Here is a 21,259-nt window from a genome sequence, read left to right as displayed (position 1 = left end):
CTGTTAAGAACTTCTAACATGCTGTTAGAATCATAGCTGCATGATAAGGGTTAGACAAGTAAAACTGATGGTCGAGTTTGAGGCGACAGTTGATAAATAGGCATAAACGTTAACTGCAGGTGTGTGAAAGTCTGATGTGCTACACACACGTAGCAGGGTTCCAATAAAAACACTGTGGGAAATGCAGGATTCTGCATGCTTGAAGCTTAGATATCTTGACCTCTGCTTCTTTTTTAACAATTTAATTGATTCTGTAACCTAACCCATTTGTAAAATATGCCTATCCTGTGGTTACTTATTTTCAGTGGAATCCAGGTATTCAGTGCAACAATTCTGTGTAACAATGCATCAGAAAGGATTTATGAGCACACATGCACAGGAAGGAGCCAAGGAAACTGAATTATGTTACCACAGGGAATCATGTTGAAAACTATCCCTTGCATGTGAGTTCATAATTAAGCCATTAGTGCACAGATTCACAGTATAATCATTGTTCATTATAGGCTACATAGGAGAGTTTTGTTTTTGCTGCTGCTCACAGGAGTGAGAAGGCAATATTTCACTCTTTTCCTTCAAGATCAGTTAGCTGGTGGCCAACAACACTCCCCTGCCGCTCTTCAAGCAGTTCCTGGTAGTCATGAGCCACGTAGATGGGATTCCCTGTACTTTCTTGGTCCAGATTTCCAGTCTGCCGTTTCCTCTCTGTCCAGCCGGTGGTAGTGCGGTGGTCTGAGACTTGTTTCGTCATCACTGCAGGGAGACAAAGTTCACTAACACACACAAAAATGGGAACAGTGTAAGATTCTTAGGAAGCCAACTAATTGAATCATTAATTATATTTCATGACACAATGAATTGTAAGAAATTCCATGTAAGTTGTTTTTCTTTGGAAGAAAAGCTTAAATCAATGGAACATATTTTTCATGTGAAACATAAAATTCATTTCTAGAGAAAAACAGGTTTCATTAAGATCATGACGGACCTACACTGGATATGTCAAGCTAAATTACAGGAAAATGTGTATGATGCATGATATTTTCAATTGTCCATGGGAATCACATTCATTTTTGCAATGGTAAAGTCCATAAGAACTGATGACTTGGAAATTAATATTTAATTAATTAGAACCAGCATCCATCCATATCTATACCCACTTATCCTCGGGAGTGTCGCAGGGGGCTGGATCCAATCCCAGCTGACATTGGGCGAGAGGTGGAGTGCGCCTGGACAGGCCAGTTCATCACAGAGCTGACATATAGAGACAAACAATCTATGGATATAATTTAATTAATTTAGAACCTGCTGGTCTTTGGACTGTAGAAGAAGCCCAGAGGACCCAGAGGAAATCCATACAGACAGAAGGAGAACATGCAAACTGGGGTTTAGCAGACTTCCCAGCCACAGAAAGGCGCCAAGGGCTGACAGGCTCGTTCCTGGAACTTTCTTGCTGTGAGGTGACAGGGCTAACCACTGAACCACCGTGCTGCCCTTGAACCAGCAAACAGACTGAAATATGTAGTGAGTTGAACCGCATTAAAAAAAAAATTTTAAACATCCCTTTCAGACTTGTTTTAAGATGTATAAAAATACTTTACATCAAACAATAATTAGCATTTGATAAGGCTTTTACAGTACACGAAAAACTGCAACTACTTGCTTAAAAATTCTTACAATTACATCTTCTTAGTTTAACTGTTAAAGTGATGACCACAGGATGTCTCCTACGTCAATGAAATTGATATATTAATATTCTGCATATGTATGTGTATATGTATATGTATCTATATGTGGATGCTTTGAGTTCACACATCACACTTCTGTAAGTTAAATGTTGCCTGCCAAACAAAGTCCTACTCATAGGTACATGCCTTAAACTCAGATTTAAGGTAAGCACAGACAAACGTACCTCCTTTGGCAGAATAACTTGAAAACAGACTTTTAAACTCTGCATATCATTCTGAACAGTTAAGGTCAAACAGGGAAGTAACAACAAGCAAAATGCGTAAATAATTGACTGGCTAGGGACTTAAATTCAAAGTTTAGTATGAAAGGAAATTTAAAGTGAATATTGTCAATGTTAAGTTTTAAGGTTCATTATAAACTTCATAATTTACTAAATGGTAGCAAATAAAACTTTTCTTATGGGTTCGTGCATTGGATAACAGATAAAATGATAGGGGTCATATGGGGGTACACACTGAATTACCTTACCTTACTCCTAGTATAAGACTGTTTCATTACCTTAACAGCATGTCCTGCCTGGTTATTCCAACATAATTACACAGAATTTATAGTTTCACGCCCTGAAATGAGAGTTGACTGTTTCAGTCGTAGCCTTGAGTTAGGACAATATAGGAGAACCACGCCTAACTGCAGCTGATGAATTCCTCTGTCTGTGCTGGCATGCTGAACACATATCCATTTTCCACACTTGAAGTTTTTGCCAAGAGTGCTGTAAGTCATGATGTGTTGAGGCAAGTGGTAACATTGGTACTGTACAGCAAGATTTGTATTGGCTTCTTAAGTAATTGTGGGTTATGTTACACAAGTAAATATATTATTTGACTTTGTTTGTTTTATATATGATATCCATCCAGCGTCAAACACACGATATGGCCAAAATGAAGAAACCCCACCAGAGAGTTTATCTTAGCTGTATCAAGGCATGAGGGTATTTTTCTGACATTGTTTTGATCTTCTTGTCTTTAAACAAATCCGTACTACTAAATCATGCTGCATACTGTATATGATGGTGGCGAAAAGCACATCTCTAATGTTATTCTAAGCAAGGTTATTACCATGCATTTCAAGGCACCACTCCTGGTCATTAATCAATTTCATATTTTTCTATCTCTGAGATCAGTTGTTGGCTGTCTTGATGTTGATGTAGCAGACCCAATATGTTTGGCCTTCCTCCCACACTTTCCTGCCAATGATATTTTACTGTCTTGGGAAACCGCACCAATGATGTTTGCATGTGTTTGTGAATCTTCCATTACTGGCTTTGTCATTAGTATTGCTCATCTACTTGATATTTTTCAATATGGTCAGTGACTTCTGGTTCACACGCTAGATATTCTACATGCAGATATGGCAAGATACATTTACCTTGAGCTCAGTCACAATGTGGCCTAATAGAGACCTAACTTCACCCAGAAGCACACCATATGAGAGGCAAGGAAATTATTTGTAATGACTTCGGGCAACTTTTTAGTTTCAAAATGGAAATGTGGTTCATCAGACTCGCTGGGAGCAAAGCAATTACATGTGTCTATGTTTGTACAGTTCCAGTTCTGGCAAGAAAGTATACAATATGCACATCATAATGAGCATGGTTGAGGGAAGAAGATATCTTCTTCAATAGTAAGTACAACTGCACTTAGCTCCATGAACTGAAAGGATAAACAGAGAGTGATACATCTTGTCTAAATATTATGCAACTTCAATTATATTTAAGCAAAACTACTTAATGTGCTGTAGCATGGGAGTAATCCGGAACCACATAAACACAATTCACTAGATGAGCCATGCACAGCCAAGACTGAAACTGCCACTCTCCTCAATATTTTAAATGTAATCGCAGAAGAAGAAGAAATGAGGGGCAAAGTGAAGTTTAATATCTTGGACTTGGAATTTTACGGAGGGAAATGTCTCAACCTAAACTATGCCCAGGCACAACAACCTCCCTGAGTTTAAGTTTATGGGAAACATACCTTAGTTTAGTGCAAATGATGTCAGTTCCATTGGTAATTTCTCCTGAGGTAAAATGCTCATGCACGCAGTGCTGTCAGGTTGCTGGAAGGACTTAGTATTGCCTCTGGTAAAGCTAATAACTTTTTAACAGCTGAGTGATTTATTGAAGACCCTTTTTTTTTTTTTTTTTTTTTTTTTTTTACTAGGAGCAAGCACTTAAAACTTTAACTTCATGTTATACTTAATCACTCCTAGTATTAGACTGTTTCAGATTAGTTGTACCACATTCCATATTTAGCACACTTTCAAGCAGACACAGTGGGTTAAACTGGGGACAGAGTGTTTTTCCAAATATTAGAGCCTTGTTTCACCTCGAGAGTGATAGCTCAAGACTCAGCAGCTTCTTGGAGTCAGAAGAGAACAGGATCTCTCTGCTCGTAAGTCATATGGCCGAGAAAGGTTTACTATCGGCCGTGATCCAGTCCCATTTTCTTCATCCACCATTCGAAAAAAAATTTAAATTAAAACAGCGTCCCATAACTTATGAGGATATCAACTGAGGACAATGAAGATTTGTAAAAAAAAAAAAAAAAAAAAAGCACATTACACTTTTTTTCATACTATTTCACTGTCCTCCAAGACACTCATAAACCGACTTACTGATATGATCTAACACCCATCTGTCATGTCTTACTCACTACAGTGCTGTATGTATCTTGTGTTTTCAAATTTCTCATTATACCTTTTAAAAATGAACGAGAGTTTCAAGGATCAAATATTACCTGGAGCAACACAGTACATGTAGCTGTCTGCTACTCTGTCACTTTGAGCATTTTTCTCTATGACACTAAGAATCATTATATCCTGATAACTGTATCCTGTCGTCGGTTTCAGGGGTTAGTTGGCAGTTACTAAATATCCAACTGATCAGACAACAACTGGAATTTTCTCTTAAACAGGGTTCATTTGAACAGTTGTTGTGAACTCGCTGCTGGGTAGCATGTTTTTTTAAACCCGAGCACATTTTTGGCGCCTGAAGGAGTCGTATTGTAACCAGTCTAACTCCATACACTGTGGGGACAATAACTTACCTTTTTATGAGCCTCAGCGGGCGGTTGAGGGGAAACTGTGACTTCAGGTTCCGATGTCCTTTAGGAACTGCATTAATTCATAACGTTTTTTTGGGAGTGCACAAGAGGTTAGTATTTGTGCCTCAAAAATAAAAGAAATGTGAGACAGAGGACACAGCTGCCCTATTTTTGTCAACTTTGTTTTTACAGCTTCGGTAGGAAAAGGCAGACAACATGAGTTTTGACACCAGCATTAATTGGAATCATGTGTTGTCATGTGTCCTGGTGACATACTTTTCATCTGGTTCTGTCTATAGTTATGGTATAGTTCATTCTATCACCCTTCAGTTAATCTGTTTACCTCATGGACGTGACACACATGGAACTGAATTAACCGCACATTTTATACTTTTTCATACATTTGTTGACAGAATATTTGTAATGGGTGACAGCATACATGGTTCTATATTAATTTCAACATCTGTAGATGTAATCGCCTGCCATGTTTACTTAATTACCTTCACATGGCATTGCAGTGTCATTGCCTCGTTGTTGGGATATGTAATGGCCCTGCCCAAGGAGCTATAAGTTAATACTCATAACTCATAGTGACCACTGCAGCTGATGCTAAAGGAAATTTTAGTTTGATTTTAATCTGACATTGTACTATTTTTAGAAAGACCTTACAAAGGCTGAGCTGCATAATTTGTGGTTTTGCTGCAAGGATCCTCAACATGCAAAAAGGGTTTTGTACTATAAAGTCACATTTATGATGCTGTATCTGCACTAAGTATGTTACCAAGGTTGTGTTTTTGCAACAACTGAAAGAAAGGCTTTTTTTTTTTTGTCATACAGGCACAAGCTTGTTTACACAGGTGAGATGAATACCTGAGAAAACTGTTAACAGCTGTTCTTCTGACCTGTACCCCTCCTTATGTTAAAGGAATATACACCAATATGTCACCAATATCACCTTTGACCATCAGTGTTTCCATGAACACAGATCATAACATATGCATATTACATACAATGTATTATAGAACAAATGTGGTCTTTCATGTCTGAAACAAAGTGAAGTGGAGTAAAGAACACCATATAAAAGACAGCGATAAATAACTGCCGTAATTGTGTCTATAGTTGAAATAATAAAATATGGCAAGCGTCAGTCTGGCAAGACTAATCATTAAATGCAATAGTGTGATTTGATGTGCTCAGTGATTAAACTGAGGACCAGCAGTCTTGGAAAATAAGAGGTCAGAGAAAGGGAAACTGGAGCAAAACAGTTTTATGTTTTTGTTTTTACTGGAGAAAATGAAATGAATTATAAAAGCTAATTGTAGTATAGTAGAAGATATCCACAGAGCCTTTGTATTTATTACAGGCTCAAATAGTTTCATCCACTGCATACTTCCATGAATACATTATAAACATTTGTAGCCATTTAATTACAAATGTATGTACCATTCATGCATCTAAAGAAAAATCTAAATTGAAAATCTAAATTGAAAGTTAAACATCTTAAAAAGCTAAAGATCAACGAAAATAATAAACCATTTTGAACTTTCCTTTCTTCTTATTTTCCTTCCATGAAGTACGTAAATATCATTTGACTTGAGTTATCACTCCTCATTTATCATTATGTAATCGCTCCTTTCAGCGAGTATTGACACGCTCGAGTCTGCTTATTCTGCAAAGAATGCTGACAGGCTGTTTTAGATTAAATTAATCTTAATGTGGCTTCTTTGCTCCAACCGGTGATAAAGAACAACAACATAACAATAACAATAAATACAACAACAATAGAGGAAAGAGGTCTTAGTCTTTGCAGCTAGAATTATCACTAGTTGCTGTTTGTCTTTAATACAAGTAAAAGAAAACTACATTATCATTTTGGTATCATCTATGAGAAATCATTGCTCTGTGCGAACCACATGTATCATTCTATAGATTTAAAAGGAATCAGCCTTCCAGAAGGTCGAAGAGGACATGTGTTGCTCATATGTGAACCAACATGAAAGACAGACGACGTGAATCACCAGCCTGGTTCAGTTACAGACATTATTGCTGTTGAACTCACCATGACAAATCTGTAAATTTACAACTTCCTTATGGAGTAGAGTATGATACACACATGATACACTGAGGTGCATAATAAACCATATAATATGCATGAGAGCTAAATAAATAAATTAAGAAAAAAAGTACTGTACTGTGTAGTGTTTTACTTTATTAAAAGGAGAATCAACATCAAGTTGTCTCTTACTAAAATTGTGATACTATGCACGATAGTAAACTATCAACAACAAAAAAATGAGCACCAGAATCTTAAGGACAAAAGTTTGAATTACTTATAAATAAAAGTACTTGGAAAAGCTGTATTACTTCCACATGTGTGAAGAGCGTGTCCAGTCTGGTCCCTGTGCTGTGGTATCTGTGCAGGATGTATGCTGGGAATCTGTCAAACTGGTGATGAGACTGATGTTTATCACATGCCTTTCCTCAGACTCACAGTGACTATCTGGACTCACGCAGAAACTGGCGGCAGTCAGAATAATAAAACGGGGACATGAAAGATTGTGAAAAAAAGACTTCTTAGTTAATTATGCATGTTGGTTTGCACTACTGACTTTTAATGCCTTTAGCCCTTTTTTTATTTAATGCCCGTATGCTGGAAAAGGCAATTTAATGCTCATTAGTGGTACATTTATACCAAGCTGTAGGTCTAATCATTTCCATGCTAAGAAAAAAATGCTTAGATTATGAGGGCTATAAAATGTTCTGATGAACCTAAATCCACAGCAGTTTAAACACCACTGGTCTTTCTCTAGTTCCATGTTTCATCAGATCTTTCCATGAGATGTGCGACTGGATTTGGCGCCCTCTGCAGATTATAGTCCTCATCTATGAGTACGCCTCTCCATTTTACACTTCTTTGTATACAGTGCATTGATAGACATTTAAACAGAACTAGAGGCTGAATTTACATCACATCGTAGTTTACATTTATCCGACACCAGTGTTAGTGTATGAGCTCCGTGGAAAAGTAAATGGCTGAGTATGTTTTATGTACATAACCTACAATGCAGTAATGTTTGATTTATTGATCAATTTTACACACTGAACAACGTAGTATGTAGATGTTGCAATGGCAGTGACATTTGTGACTAGTGAACTTATTGGAGTGCATGTACATAAACACATAAACAGGACAATAATGTGTGTCTCTCTGTCTAATATGACCTGCTATGTTTTCCCAGTCTGTAACAAATACAGTAAGTCAGACTCCTTCCAAATAGGTCAGCATGTGCTGTACAAATTTTGAAAGAAGTACAGTAAAAAGCACAAGGAGTGCTTGTGTCTTTGTCTGCCTCACTCTCTATGCCTTGGCCCTAAGAACTAGTTATTTATTTAATCATCTAACATATTAATAGTAATCATGTGGGAACAATTGCTTAGACAGTGGAAACATAATCAAACAACCATAATGTGTGTCATTTTCTTGCAAGTGGCAGTTTCCTGTCTAATGGTTTTTTTCTGAGCTTATCTGATGATTCAAGGAGTAAGCAGGCTTCACTGCTGTGGGTGGCCAGCAAACACAGAAAGGTCACATGTTGCATTAGAGGGGTCAGCTTCTGAACACATTAATCAGGCTAGTGTTGGGGGCTTCCCATCATGTGGGAATACAGCTTTCACAGCAGCTGGGTTTTCTTTTGAGATAAGGTCAGTACAAATACTTGGTGTAGTGTATACAGACTTTTAAAATAGCCTTGAAAAGACCAGTGTGTAAGTTTTACTGGCATCTAGTGCTGAACAAACTGAAATCCCCCTGACTTAATCAAGTGAAAAGGAGAGACAACAGTGGGTGGAAAAAATTTAAAAAATACGTGCCTAGAGCCACGGTTTAGTTTGTCCGTTCTGGGCTACTGTACAAAAAGTGGTTCAACATGACAGCCTCAAAGTAGATAAAAATGTCTCATTCTAAGGTAACGAAAACACAATGATTCTTACTTTCAGGTGATTACACACTAATGAAAACATACCTAAATATTACACTATAATAACCCTCTGCCAATAGATCCTCCTAAATGTTACACACTGGACCTTTAAAAGCTTTTTTTAAAGTTTCAGTCTTTAGTCTAAAAAAGTTGTTTGGTGGATTTTTGTTGAATGCATCAAGTTAAAAACTACCGGCTTATACTTGTACCATCATTGCCACCTAATCATTAAAGGGTTCATCACAAAAATCCAAAATACAGATTTTCCTACCTGTAGTGCTATTTATACATCTAGATTGTTTTAGTATGAGTGGCTGAGTTTTGGAGATATCAGCCGTAGAAATGTTTGCCTTTGCCGTTTTTGCCATTTGAAAAACTCAGTGATGAGTCTTTCCAGAAATCATAACTCGGTTACTCAAGATAATCCACAGACCTCATTGTGAGCAGTTTCATGTAGGAATCTTTATTATGCTTCTATAAACCCCCCATTTCTTTTCATGTTCATTTCATGTATGTGTTCTCCACGAGTTCCTGTGTGTTTCTTATTGTGTGTTTAACAAAAAAAAAAGGTTTTAATAAATGAATAAAAGGTGCTAGGTTAGCTCTTGGATGTACAACTTTGACTTCAAGATAATTATGCTGTTTTCCGATTACTTCCGTTTGGTCAATGTATTTTGAAAGTGCTTTCCGGAAGTGGCAGTATGCTGTTTTGTCCATATTGTCGGTGACATGACCAATTTCATCTTGTAGTTCATCACTATGACCACTGGGGGGAAGTAAAAACTCATTTTGTGGTTGCTTTCTTTTCTTTCACACAGAAGCTACATCTTAATCTCAGCGGTTACTGGGGCTGGTGTTAAAACTGCTGAGTGGAGAGCCATCATTAGGGTTACCTGTAGTCCTCCATTTCCCAGGAGGCACTTTGAGTGTGGTGTTTATGTTCAGTACTCTCTGGTTAAAACCATCACCATGCTCTCAGACTGCCTTTGCTGCCATCTTGGTGTTCTCCTACCTGACTTCTCTTCAACAAAGGCATGCTTCCTGAGAAGTCTTCAAAGTAAAAGCCCAGCACTCACCACAAGCACCATGGACACCAATGTATGGTTCAAAAGGGTGGAGTGAACAGTGAAGAGAAATAGCCCATCTGCTACTGTATGGGTGTTTGTTTCTGCCCTGTGAGTAACTGGAATACTTTTTGGTGCTGAAATATTTGTCTCATGACTTTTTTTTACAGACTCATAACCAATGCAAGTGGGAAAATGTTCAGCCTTTATTTTATATCATATTATATTATTATTTTTGTTTGTTTATATATGTGTATAACTGTACATAGTAGTTTAGTCTATTTTGTTTATGCTTATTCTGTGTTTGTACATTGAGAGCAACGTAAAACCGGAGTCAAACTCCTTGTATGTGTGCACATACCCTGGCAATTAAAAGTGATTCTGATATCAGGTGTATGGGGATTGAAACGAGGTTTACCATATTCTTTTGCAAATCATGAAGAGTAACTGTAAGGGTTCATAAACCAGTGTGTTTGAGTGTGCGACAACAAAATATTGTCTCACTGTCACAATTTACACTGTTTTATGTATCACTTTTTACCAATACTTCATATGAGCTACTGTATATGATGCCTACATTGAATAATAGTTTGGTGCATGTTTTCCCCATATTCATCCAGACACACAGCAGGGCAACTGGAAATATATAGTATACATATGTTTTAATATGAGGTAAATTCAGTGAGTGTACTTTAATGTTACATTTAAAAAATACTAAATATATACCGTCTAACATTCCTTGCAATAAATAAATAAATGGGATATAGTCAGCTCATGTATATTCAAACACCTAGAGCAATAAGGCAAAACTTATTTCTAGATTGAAGGCATGTTTCCATTGACAAAGAAGCAGCCCTACTGTCATTTTGATTACACCAATTATCCACTGAGGCCAAATCAAAAATATGTTGATATTATATATAACATGATATCATGTTTAACTATTTGTATTCTCTCTACCTTATCATTTCCAGTTAATGTTATGCAGTTGAACAGATGGATATCCACATATTAAACTTTTTTTCTTATTATTTCTTCAATTATAGGGCTGAAATTCATGTCACTGTGGTGTTTTACATTCATTTTTAAATTAAATTTAAACTTTAACAGGACCGTGTCGTGACTACTTTACCGCCCTCCAGTGGTCACAGTGACGAACTGCAAGATGTCACATTAGTCAAGGTGACGTGGATGCAACCATGGCAGCATACCAACACTTCCTGTCATTCCTTTCAAAATAAAACAAAAAGCGTAGCTACGCGAGGTGCAGATTGTATGACACTCGTCGATAGATCCTGTCACGGCACTTTTGTTTTGAAAGGACAGTACTGTGATCACTACTCTAACGTTACACTGGTGAGTCCTGAAGAGGTCCATGAGCGACCTCCAACCGACCACAACTTCACATAACAGTTGCTGGTTGAAGTTAATAATTAACTGTATTTGAAAGCTGAAAGGACCCGTTTGGACAGTAAACACCTAACGTTAGCTACAACGGAGCTAACGGGCTAATTGAGCTGTTTTTCGGAGTTTTTCGGAGTTTTTCGCTCTCTTGGGTAAGAGGTTAGTCAGCTGATGAAGGGGCTAATTGCTAACTTAGCTAACTCTAATCGTGTTATGTTAACAGACTTCTCAGCGTTATATTGGTGTTGCTGTTGCTGTACAATTGACCGGTGAACTAGTGTGAACAGGGACGTTATCTGTTGTTGCTGTGTTAGCGACTTTATCACGAATATTAGCCTGTTTTAGCCTAGTGTAGGAAACTCTTGTACACCGGATAAACCTACGCACACTAAAAAGAGTCAATCAGGTGACGTTACTTATCGTCAGTCAAAGAGAGACCGGCCTGTCCAATGTCACTTTGCTTTCTAGTTAACTGATATGAAATGACTTCAGATTGTGGATGGGATTAGTGTTACACCGGGGTCGAAGATGAGTCCGTATAATAACCTGTAGCCTCAAGCTGAAGTATGATGAAGTGTGTAATGTCTTGCTAAGGTGACAGTCAGCCCTCTCATGGGTTTTAATCAGTGCTGTGTGTGTGTGTGTGATGTATGTTTGGATGGACACAGAGGAATTGCATGTGAAGCTAATTGTAATTGTTGTGTTTCAGAGGGAATGGAGAAAGCTAAACAAGATGCATTCGACAATGCCAGACTCCAGGTGATCAAAGATGGCTACGAGAGGGCCTTTGAGTGCCTCAATAAAGGACTCACAGTAGATGAGGCTGGAGACAAGGCACAGGCCCTGGAGCTCTACAAGCGGGGGCGACAGCACCTCCTCAGGGCCATCAGTGTGCCTTCACAGGGAGAGGAATGTGTCGGCAGCTCCTGGGAATCTGCTAGAAAGATGCAGCAGAAGATGCAGGAGACGCTGAACAACATCACCACTCGCATGGCTATACTGGAGACCAGCTCTGACGTCAGCTCTGCACCCACACTGGGTGTGACTGCCCCTGATGCTACAGACCCGTCCGGGGAAGGTCTCTACCCAGCACTGCCCACCAAAAAGAAGCCAGGGAGGCCTGCTGCACCAAACCTCGTCTCAGCTAATGGCCACACAGCGGGAGCTGTAGGAGGCATGCCTGCGTGCAGCAGTGGGGGTCTACCTCTCTCACCTACCAGACAGCCTGTGGTCGCAGCCGAACAGCCGCCAGCTTACTCTCCTCAGGCGGCTGACGGCCACCTGTCTATCTCCTATGGAACTGAAGCGGGGGAACTGTCACTGGTTGGGAATGAGTTCTACAGTCGTACATCCAACTCAACACCGTCTCCCCAGAGTGTGGGTGAAGAGGGAGAGGAGATGCTGTACATCCCTCACGGCGTGCAGATATTCTTTGTTACACCCGAAGGGCAAGTGAGCGCTCCGTCGTACCCGGGCTACCTGCGGCTGGTGAAGTTTACCAGTGATCACTCTGACACAGTGCCCAACCGACCTCCAGCATTTCTGCAGGTAAGAGAAAGTAAATAGTTTCCCACAGGTGTTTCAGTGCAATAAAACACAGGTATAAAGCATGAAAGGACCGGATAAGCCGCTGTCGTAACCATTTGATGCAACAAGTACAAGTGAAATGTCATCACTGCAGCGTCACCAGTTCTATCTTGTGCCCTCTAACCTGATTTTGTAAGATGTTTGCTCGGCTCATCAGGACTTCTTTGAATGTGAGTCATCAAGCAGGAGGAGATTAATGTTTGTTAATGATCTCCGTCCCTCACCCTATGGACGTGGTCATGTGAGCGTTGTTTACGCTCAGTGCCCTAATCCTAATTGGGTTTATGGATATGATGGCAACCTCCTGGGAAATCCCACATCATTACTGGCTCAAAAGTGGACATAGATGGTACCTGAATCATGACCTACTAACTTTCTCCACATATAAAAAAATGTCTTATGACTGTCCAGTTGAAAAAATATATTTGGTCTTAGGGTTATATTATATATTTTTCTTTAATGGTGCTTTAAATACACAGTGAAAAACCAGATAGTAGTTACATTTGTACAATCTGATGCAAGCAAATACAGCAGCACTGCAATGAATCCTACTTTTATGAGGTCAATAAGGTCTTCACAGGGACAGTTTAATGTTATTTTCTCGCTTCCAAACATTTGCCCACCGATGCATTCAGGTAAAAGTCTCCACTGGGCAGTAAAACCATTTGATTTATTACACTGATAATTCTTTATGGAGGAAATGAGCAGTGTGGTTGTGTGACAGTAGTTTTAGACAACATGGAAGAGAGTGTTTTTTTTTTTTAAGATTATTAACATAGCAAGTACAGTTTAAGGAATATTCTGCATTGTGTATATATGTCACCATGAACATTTTTCATATAAATGTTTACATAACTCAAACATACGAGTTGTACTCGTCTCAGCTTCTCACATGATCTCTCTGCTCTTCTGCCTTTCAGTGAAAAGCACACAAAAAAATCAGCTCACATTTCAGTACACTGTTACTTTGTCCCCAGCTTGTGTGCAGACTAACAGGCCTTTGAACCACTAGTTTGGTTTGTAAATGCAGAGTCATAGGTGAACAGTATAACAAGTGATAAGATAAGAAATACCAACCATGTAAACGTATCTGTGTAGGTTCTGGCTGAAGGAATAAAACCAAAGCCTCAAACAATCTTGTTTTGAGCCATTTTGTGTTGTTTTTCCCTGCTGACTGTTAAAACAGCCAATACATTGACCCTAGTGGATCATGGGACTGAAATTTGACTCTTCATTGGGGAATTTCCCAGGTGCTATGGCCAGTGGGTGACATCAGTGATCCACATGAGTGCAAGTTATTATGTAAACCCTGCTTACAATGTCATGCCCTATAATCCTGTTAGACTCTGGTTCGTCTTGTCTCAGATGGTTGACTGTGTGGCACTAATCAGAATTATCATAAGACATGCAAGGCTAGGTGCTTTTTTTAGGTTATATTTGCAAAGATATATTTTAGCCACATTTTTTGCCTTACATTTGACCTCCATGTTAAGTTTTGGCCCGATACACATCATCATAACATCATACATTGATCTCTTTCCCGGCTGATGCATTATTTATTTCTCTTAACTTTCTTTTGCTTTCTGGCAGGTGTGTGACTGGCTATACCCGCTCATGGCCATGGACTCTCCAGTGTTGCTGTGTAACACTGGTGTGTTTATGTTTCCGGACATGATGGCACCAACTCCAGGCTATTATGTAGGGGTGGTGTTGTCCTCCGAGCTGCCTGCTGCGGACAGAGTGCTGTTCCAGGACTTGTTGTCCCAGATGACAGATCTCAGGGTTCAGGTCAGTGTTGCTGTGTAGTCAGATCTGTGACAGCAATACATGCTTGACATTGTTTGGGGAACACATGCAAATGGTGCTTATATATATGTCAGTACAGGTCATCTGCAGCCTTTTTATGTTGTTTTTGTACTCAGTTTCCACAACATGTTCACATTAATATTTGAACTCACCAAAGAGTTGTTACACAATGCCCTCTTGGCAAATCCTGTTATCCTAGTGGGGACTATACAGTTAAGTTTGAGTGCTCTGTCCCTGTTGGTAGTAAAAGGCAATAAAAGCTGAGATCCCACTCATTAGTCTAATTATTCCATAATATTTAGAGATGCTATTTTTTGGCCAACATACCAAACATACTGCTGACACTGGAAGTCAACAGAGCAGAAAGAGGGGGTAGGGCAAACCTGTGTGTGTGTGTGTGTGTGTGTGTGTGTGTGTGTGTGTGTGTGTGTGTGTGTGTGTGTGTGTGTGTGTGTGTTGTGTGTTGTGTGTTGTGTGTGTGTGTGTTGTGTCTGTGTGTGTTTTGTGTGTGTGTCTGTGTGTGTGTGTGTGTGGTAAGAGATGTGTATTTGTATGTGGAAAAGGGAAGAGCAAGGTGAACACATTAAAGTAGTTTGTGAGTAGAAAATTAAGTGAAACTGAAATGGTGAATTAAGATATACTACAACCATTTTCAGTTGGATTTTGTTTGTACCAAAAACTCTGTCCATTCTGTTATTTAGTGTTTTATTATGACATAGTTACATTTTCGATTAAAGAAAAGTTAAGGAAATGTTTGTGTATGCTTTAAATTATAGTTCTTAGAAAGAAAGAACATTGGAATGGGGCAAAATCAGTATTGGCAGGTCAGAAAATATCTTTAAATCGGGCAAGAAAATAGCAATCGGTGCATCTAATAATATTAATGTAATACTAGAATGCCCCAGCCTCAGCTGACTTAACAAATCAGTGTTTCCCATACATAAGAATCTATTTGGGTCAGGGTGGCCACCTAAATAGATTTGTCCTTGCACAAAAAGTTTCTTTGTCCATAATTTCTGTTTTGAAATTAAGTTGAAAGTGTAGACTGACATAAAAGTGTGCCAAAATGGTGCAATTATTTGTTAGCTTTTGATTTCTCTGCTGTTTGGCAGTCCCTAAACACCTTCCACCCTCCTCTAAGTTGATCATCACAAACAAATTCTGCAAGCATAGGAAACACTGCAGATATCAAGTCTGTTCCTCCCATTAAAAAAGATTATAGTTTTATGCTTACGTGATGCTTTGAGGCTGCAGACTTAAAGGATTCCAAACTTTTTCATTGTTTTGGCCTGTGGTAAAACTCTTGCTCCTACTTACTTCTGAGCTGGCACACTTCTCCAAGTTACCCCTGCCTCAGCATTGTGGGGATTTGAGACAGACAGGCAGGTGAGGGGAATTAATCAGTTATAATGCTCTTATCTGCAGCAGTTAGAACAACCTCAGAGCTTCAGCTGAAAGACAGTGCCAGTTCAGCCATGATGCAAGTAGAGACGCTGGCTCAGATCGATGCCAAACAGGGTCATTTCTGATGTATGCAGTCAGGATAGTTATCTTCTCTGATGGAGGTGATTCCCTGTCAGCAAGTATGCACTTTTGTGTTGTTCTCATTTTTGGGTCAAGTAGAAGATTTAAAGTTTTCAGCACAAAGAGAGACTGTTTTGTGACTGCACAGAGACATTTCAAATTTGATCTTCTTTTGGCAAACAAATAAGGCATTGTAACCAGAAGCACAGAATAATAAGAGGAGCTATTGTGTGAATTGGTGGGTTGCTTGGAGACAAGCATCTGAATGGAGATGTGTACAGCTTGCACAGAGTAGCAGACAAGTTGTCCAAAGGTTTTGACTGGCAAGAAGGTCTTATTTTCAGCCCACATTGTCTGTCTTCATCTTACAGTAGCTAACCAATGTGTCTATATTATCAGGCTCCAGATGAAGCCGCAGAATCAGTCAATCTCAGTCAGAAGGTTCCCATCACTACACCTGAGGAGACTGCACCAGCGGCGACAGAACCAACAGCAGAGGAGACAGAAGAGGATAAGCCTCTGCCTGAGTGGAGTGAAAAGGTGGCAAATGGGATCCTGACAGGTGAGGTTAAACTGCATCTCCCCCCAAAAAACATCTTTATGCTTAAACAATTCTTCAGGAAAGATTAGAGACTGCATGACTAGTCCTGTGTGATCCTGTTGTCCTCTCAGGTGCGTCCTGGCTAAGCTGGGGCCTGGTGAAAGGAGCTGAGTTCACGGGCAAGGCCATTCACAAAGGGGCGTCTAAACTCCGAGAACACATCACTCCAGAGGACAAACCCACCCAAGTCAGCCCCACAGTTACCAAAGGCCTCCATGTTGCCAAGCAGGCGACTGGGGGAGCTGTCAAAGTCAGCCAGTTTCTAGGTGACTAAGTTGTCCCCAGTCAGCAGGTTTTACTGACCTTGTGTGGTTATTTGGCAGTGGACCTCTAATTGAGTAATGCTGTGTTACTACAGTGGACGGGGTGTGTGTGGTCGCTGGCTGTGTGGGTCGAGAGTTGGCTCCACATGTGAAAAAACACGGAGGCAAGCTGATCCCAGAGTCCATGAAGAAAGACAAGGATGGGCGTTCCAACATAGATGGAGCCATGGTGGTGGCTGCCAGTGGAGTGCAAGGTAGAGTGCATCTACATTTAATATTCTCTAGGAGGAAATTGCTTCTACGAAGAGTACCAAATGCACTTAATATGATATGTATTTTGTGTACTTGTACAGGATTTGCGACCATGTGGACTGGTTTGGAAGTAGCAGCAAAGGACATCACTACGAGTGTAGCATCAGAGACAGTCACCACTGTAAAACATAAGTAAGTCATCCCTTCGCTTCCCATATTTAAATTACTTGTCTGATCACTGTCACTTGCTTTAAAGTAAAGCACATGTTTGCTCAACACTGCTTGCTAGACAGATTTTTGATGTGTATGTTGCAAATGACTTCTTGCATTATACATGCAAAACCAATGTGCACTCACTCACTTTACTTTTCAATTTGCTTTTCAGATTTAGGGGTCTACAAAACATCTTAGACCCACCTAATGAGGATAAATGTAATTCTTCCTAATTATACACAGCTATTTAACTCTATTTAACTCTTTGCACTGTTAATCGCAAGCATGACATGAGCCTCTTTTTTAAAACATTTTTGGAATGATTCAACTCTTGCACAAAGTCATCTACGCTGTGCCAATTCACTGCCCTCCTCTGTTTGGCAATTCACACAGTGGTGCTGCTTTCCACTGATTTTCTCAAATGTTTCTAATGGAAAATTCACAATTTGCAATGTTTCTGTCCTTTCCCACTGGGCTATTTTATAATTAAATGGTTTCCTAATTCCATTTCAACATACATTGATAATGTGAGAAGAACGCCAGCTGATTATATCCATATTGTCCACCCTTACTTTTCTGAATCATAATGAAAATATGATTAAAAGTCACATTCTGGCGGTCAGACCATTCTTCATTTAAGATTGCACACATGCATGGATGTAATCCTCACATTAAAATTCACAGCATGGCATCTTTGCAATCCTTGCACTGCACATAAATTAATTCTTCCCAAATCCTCTGTTTTTCGCCTCTGCTTCTGACCTCTCATTCAATCTGACTTCTGGCGAAGGTACGGGGCAGCAGCAGGACAAGCAACAGACCACGCCGTCAATTCTGCCATTAATGTCGGTATCACTGCCTTCAATGTTGACAACCTGGGCATCAAAGCTGTGGTGAAAAGGACTGGCAGGCAGACAGCGCAGGCCATTCTGGAAGACCACAACCTTCAAGAAAAACCAGAGAACAGGAAGCAAGTGGAGAAATCGAACAAATAGCCGATAGTGTCCTGCCTAATTCCCTCAGTAATGCCTTAAATCATAATTTGTATTCTTCTATCAAGTAAATCTATATTTAATATTCATTATTTATAAAACACGTTATATATTTACAAGATAACTACTGTTATATGCATATCTTATAGTTTGATACAGCTCTTAAGCACTTTAATCTTTATTTGAAATAAGGTAGATGGACCTAAATGAATAAAAACAGCAGATTATATAACCAAAATTAAAACACCACTATTTTGGTTGTACAGTATATCGATACACATTATAATATTCAGGTATTATCAATTAACCTTGAAGGGACCAGTGTCGACACAGGAATCTTTCCTAATCTTCACGAAGCATTTGTGTCTTTGAGTTTTTACCTGGTATGGTAAGGGCAATTTATATGATTTGAATAAATTATTAAAATTATTATCTGAATATCAGTATCTTCAGATATAACTTGCATACAAAAACAAGCATCTGCTCTACTGTTGTTATTCCCTGTGATGTTTAAAATGAGAAGTCATCACTGCTGCTGACAGTGCCTGCAAATCGAATGATATGCAAAGATCTAATGTTTTGTATAACTGAAGCTGTAAAACTTAGTCTGTAGTATATTATGTACTTTTGTTAGACCTTCACTCCTATGAGTGAGGGTTACTAAAATGTTGTTGCGTCTCAACCGAGGAGTCTAAATATATTATTTTGTGTTCTGCTACAATCTGCTGTGTGCTGTATCTAAGTTTTATCCACATGTCTTCAAAATGTTAATGTTTATAGTATTTCATATAAAAATCTATTATAATTTTTTGATGTATGGACAAAACATTTAACAAAATGTGAATTTTGAAGTGATGCTAACTTTGTGCTATTTTTTTTTTTTTGGATGTGATCTGGTTTGTGTCTTTTAAACTACAGCTTTAAGAACTCAGCAGGTAACTGTGATTTTCAGATGGCCAAGTAATCTAGTTGCGCAGTGAGATTTCTTTCCCACCAGAAATACAGAAACATTTATGAAAAAATAAAATGGTTAAAGAAACAAGGAATTCAGTATTTTTGATTTGGGATTCTGTCTGTCTGTTTTGTACACTGTGTGGTAAGAGAAGGGTGGATTTAAGTAGTTTTATTCTTTAAAAATCCAGTAAACACCATCTTGAATCTGTCAGCCTAATACCTCCATCTAGTGGCTCTATGTTTTATAACATGTTGATTACCACACATTATTTTATCATACTGTTCTTTAAAACTTTATTCTTATAAATAGTAACATCAACAGAGGCCAATCCAAATTATTTTTCATTGTTGTTTGACCAGGGTTGGAGTAATCTCTAAGTAACAATTGTGAATACAGTTCCGAGAGTTAAGTATTCTCATGATTTCAGAAATTAAGAATTTAAAGCATTTGAGGAAGAATTCAATATGTTTTGGGGATTTTTGTGCTGTCAGTTAAATTTCACTCAATACAAATTAAAATGTTTAACTTCAGTAAGATTCCAATTTTGGTTTAATTGCACATTTAGTCAAAACTAACACATTCATTTCAGAGCTAAGCATTGGCTATATTTGAGTTTATTTATATTTTCTCAACATGTGAGTGAAACTCAAAAAAATCGACTTCCTATATATCTTTTACATATGCAGTATAGACCAACATATAATCTACACAACATCCATCTACACCTATTTATCTAATATTTGCCCCAATGAAAACGGCAAATGTGCTGTATATAGTACACATATCATCAGTGACATTTCCAACCATATGGTTAGTTGGACCCTGTGTAAGATGAAAGAACAATGTTAAGATTAGCATCACAGAAGCATGTTTTCACAGTAACCAACAGCAAATCCAAAACAAAGGTACAAAGGTCCAATTAAGTCTTGAATGCATCTGACACTGGCTGATTTTCATTCACAAGTTTCAGGTCGTTAAACTTTGATGAGGATGAGTGGTTGCTTTGTCTACTGCTGAAACACTGTCAGTTCAGCTGACCAAAGGGGCCTCAATCTCCCTTTGTTCTGTTGGGGGTATGATAAAGTTTGTTTTAATAGTCTGTTCAGATGGACTGCAGATTTGGCCAAAATACAGTGATGGGAGAGCAACAGCTTACACCAGTCCAGGAGTGACATCCCATGACACATGACTTAAAGCTGGGTGTGTGTCCATCTGTGGTTAAAAAAGAAAGGGGGGCAGCTGATGTGAAAGCACATGAAGTACAGGTTCATAAAAGCAGAGGTAGGGTTCAACCAGTTATTTTCCACTGACTGAAATGAGGCAGAAAGAAATTGATCCTGGCACACTGGCAGCATTTTGTCCCCAGGGAACAGATGATTTGTCCAACAGTACTGGTGGGGCATGCACTGTGGCCTGACCACAGTGCATCAGCTGGAGGAAGTATTTGATCCACTGTCAGAGGACTGGTTATTGTCATAGATGGCTGATTTGCAGATTTACAGATGTTGAGACATGGTCTGAAATGAAATACCATGTTATCAAAGTCACACTGCAAGATTCTCAAACAATATATTTCATTTATTTGACAATTCCCAGGATTGCAGGATTACAAAAATATAATAAATAATTATACCCTCAGTTGACTTCTTAGCATCTGGCCTGGTTCTCTGTGGGGGAAGAAGTACTTCTTAGCACTTTTGCCATTAAAAAAATCAAAAAAATATCTTTCCCAGTCTTAACTGTAATCGGCCAACTGGCTAGTTCGACAGTGTGTACGTTTCTGTTGAGTTCTTGGCACGTTTTTCCACAAACATTTCTCCTTAACCGCTTTATTAACCTC

At 38.9% G+C, this 21,259-nt stretch overlaps 1 protein-coding gene and 1 long non-coding RNA gene across 5 annotated transcripts; one reads left to right on the top strand and one right to left on the bottom strand.

Moving 5' to 3' along the window:
* On the bottom strand, positions 1 to 2,313 carry LOC127361984 (uncharacterized). Its single transcript, XR_007884371.1, has 3 exons — positions 2,242 to 2,313; positions 1,155 to 1,248; positions 1 to 750 (listed from the first exon to the last, which is right to left on the bottom strand). It is a non-coding gene; the product is annotated as an uncharacterized LOC127361984 (long non-coding RNA).
* Positions 2,314 to 11,163: 8,850 nt separating this feature from the next.
* Positions 11,164 to 19,510, top strand: spartb (spartin b). 4 transcript variants are annotated; one of them, XM_051397207.1, is made up of 9 exons: positions 11,164 to 11,378; positions 11,936 to 12,774; positions 14,404 to 14,601; positions 16,543 to 16,705; positions 16,816 to 17,010; positions 17,103 to 17,261; positions 17,361 to 17,451; positions 17,645 to 17,691; positions 18,263 to 18,428. In XM_051397207.1, exons 2-9 carry the CDS (start codon positions 11,941 to 11,943, stop codon positions 18,367 to 18,369), a joined length of 1,794 nt encoding a protein of 597 aa, XP_051253167.1. In that variant the 5' UTR covers positions 11,164 to 11,378; positions 11,936 to 11,940; the 3' UTR covers positions 18,370 to 18,428. The 4 variants fall into 4 exon arrangements, with proteins under 4 accessions (XP_051253167.1, XP_051253166.1, XP_051253168.1 ...); XM_051397206.1 differs by lacking the exon at positions 17,645 to 17,691 and having other exon boundaries at positions 11,164 to 11,385; positions 18,263 to 19,510; XM_051397208.1 differs by having other exon boundaries at positions 17,645 to 18,428.
* Positions 19,511 to 21,259: the final 1,749 nt, after the last annotated feature.

Source organism: Dicentrarchus labrax, unplaced genomic scaffold (assembly GCF_905237075.1).
Source record: "Dicentrarchus labrax unplaced genomic scaffold, dlabrax2021, whole genome shotgun sequence".
Classification (NCBI taxonomy): domain Eukaryota; kingdom Metazoa; phylum Chordata; class Actinopteri; family Moronidae; genus Dicentrarchus; species Dicentrarchus labrax.
This window is presented reverse-complemented; position numbering and strand designations above follow the sequence as displayed.

Bases quoted from the DNA above. Each gene is read 5' to 3' on its own strand.
- spartb (XM_051397206.1), top strand. From the start codon at position 11,941: ATGGAGAAAGCTAAACAAGATGCATTCGACAATGCCAGACTCCAGGTG. The intron at 12,775-14,403 runs GTAAGAGAAAGT...GCTTTCTGGCAG, and splicing joins GACCTCCAGCATTTCTGCAG to GTGTGTGACTGGCTATACCC. The intron at 17,011-17,102 runs GTGACTAAGTTG...GTGTTACTACAG, and splicing joins CAAAGTCAGCCAGTTTCTAG to TGGACGGGGTGTGTGTGGTC.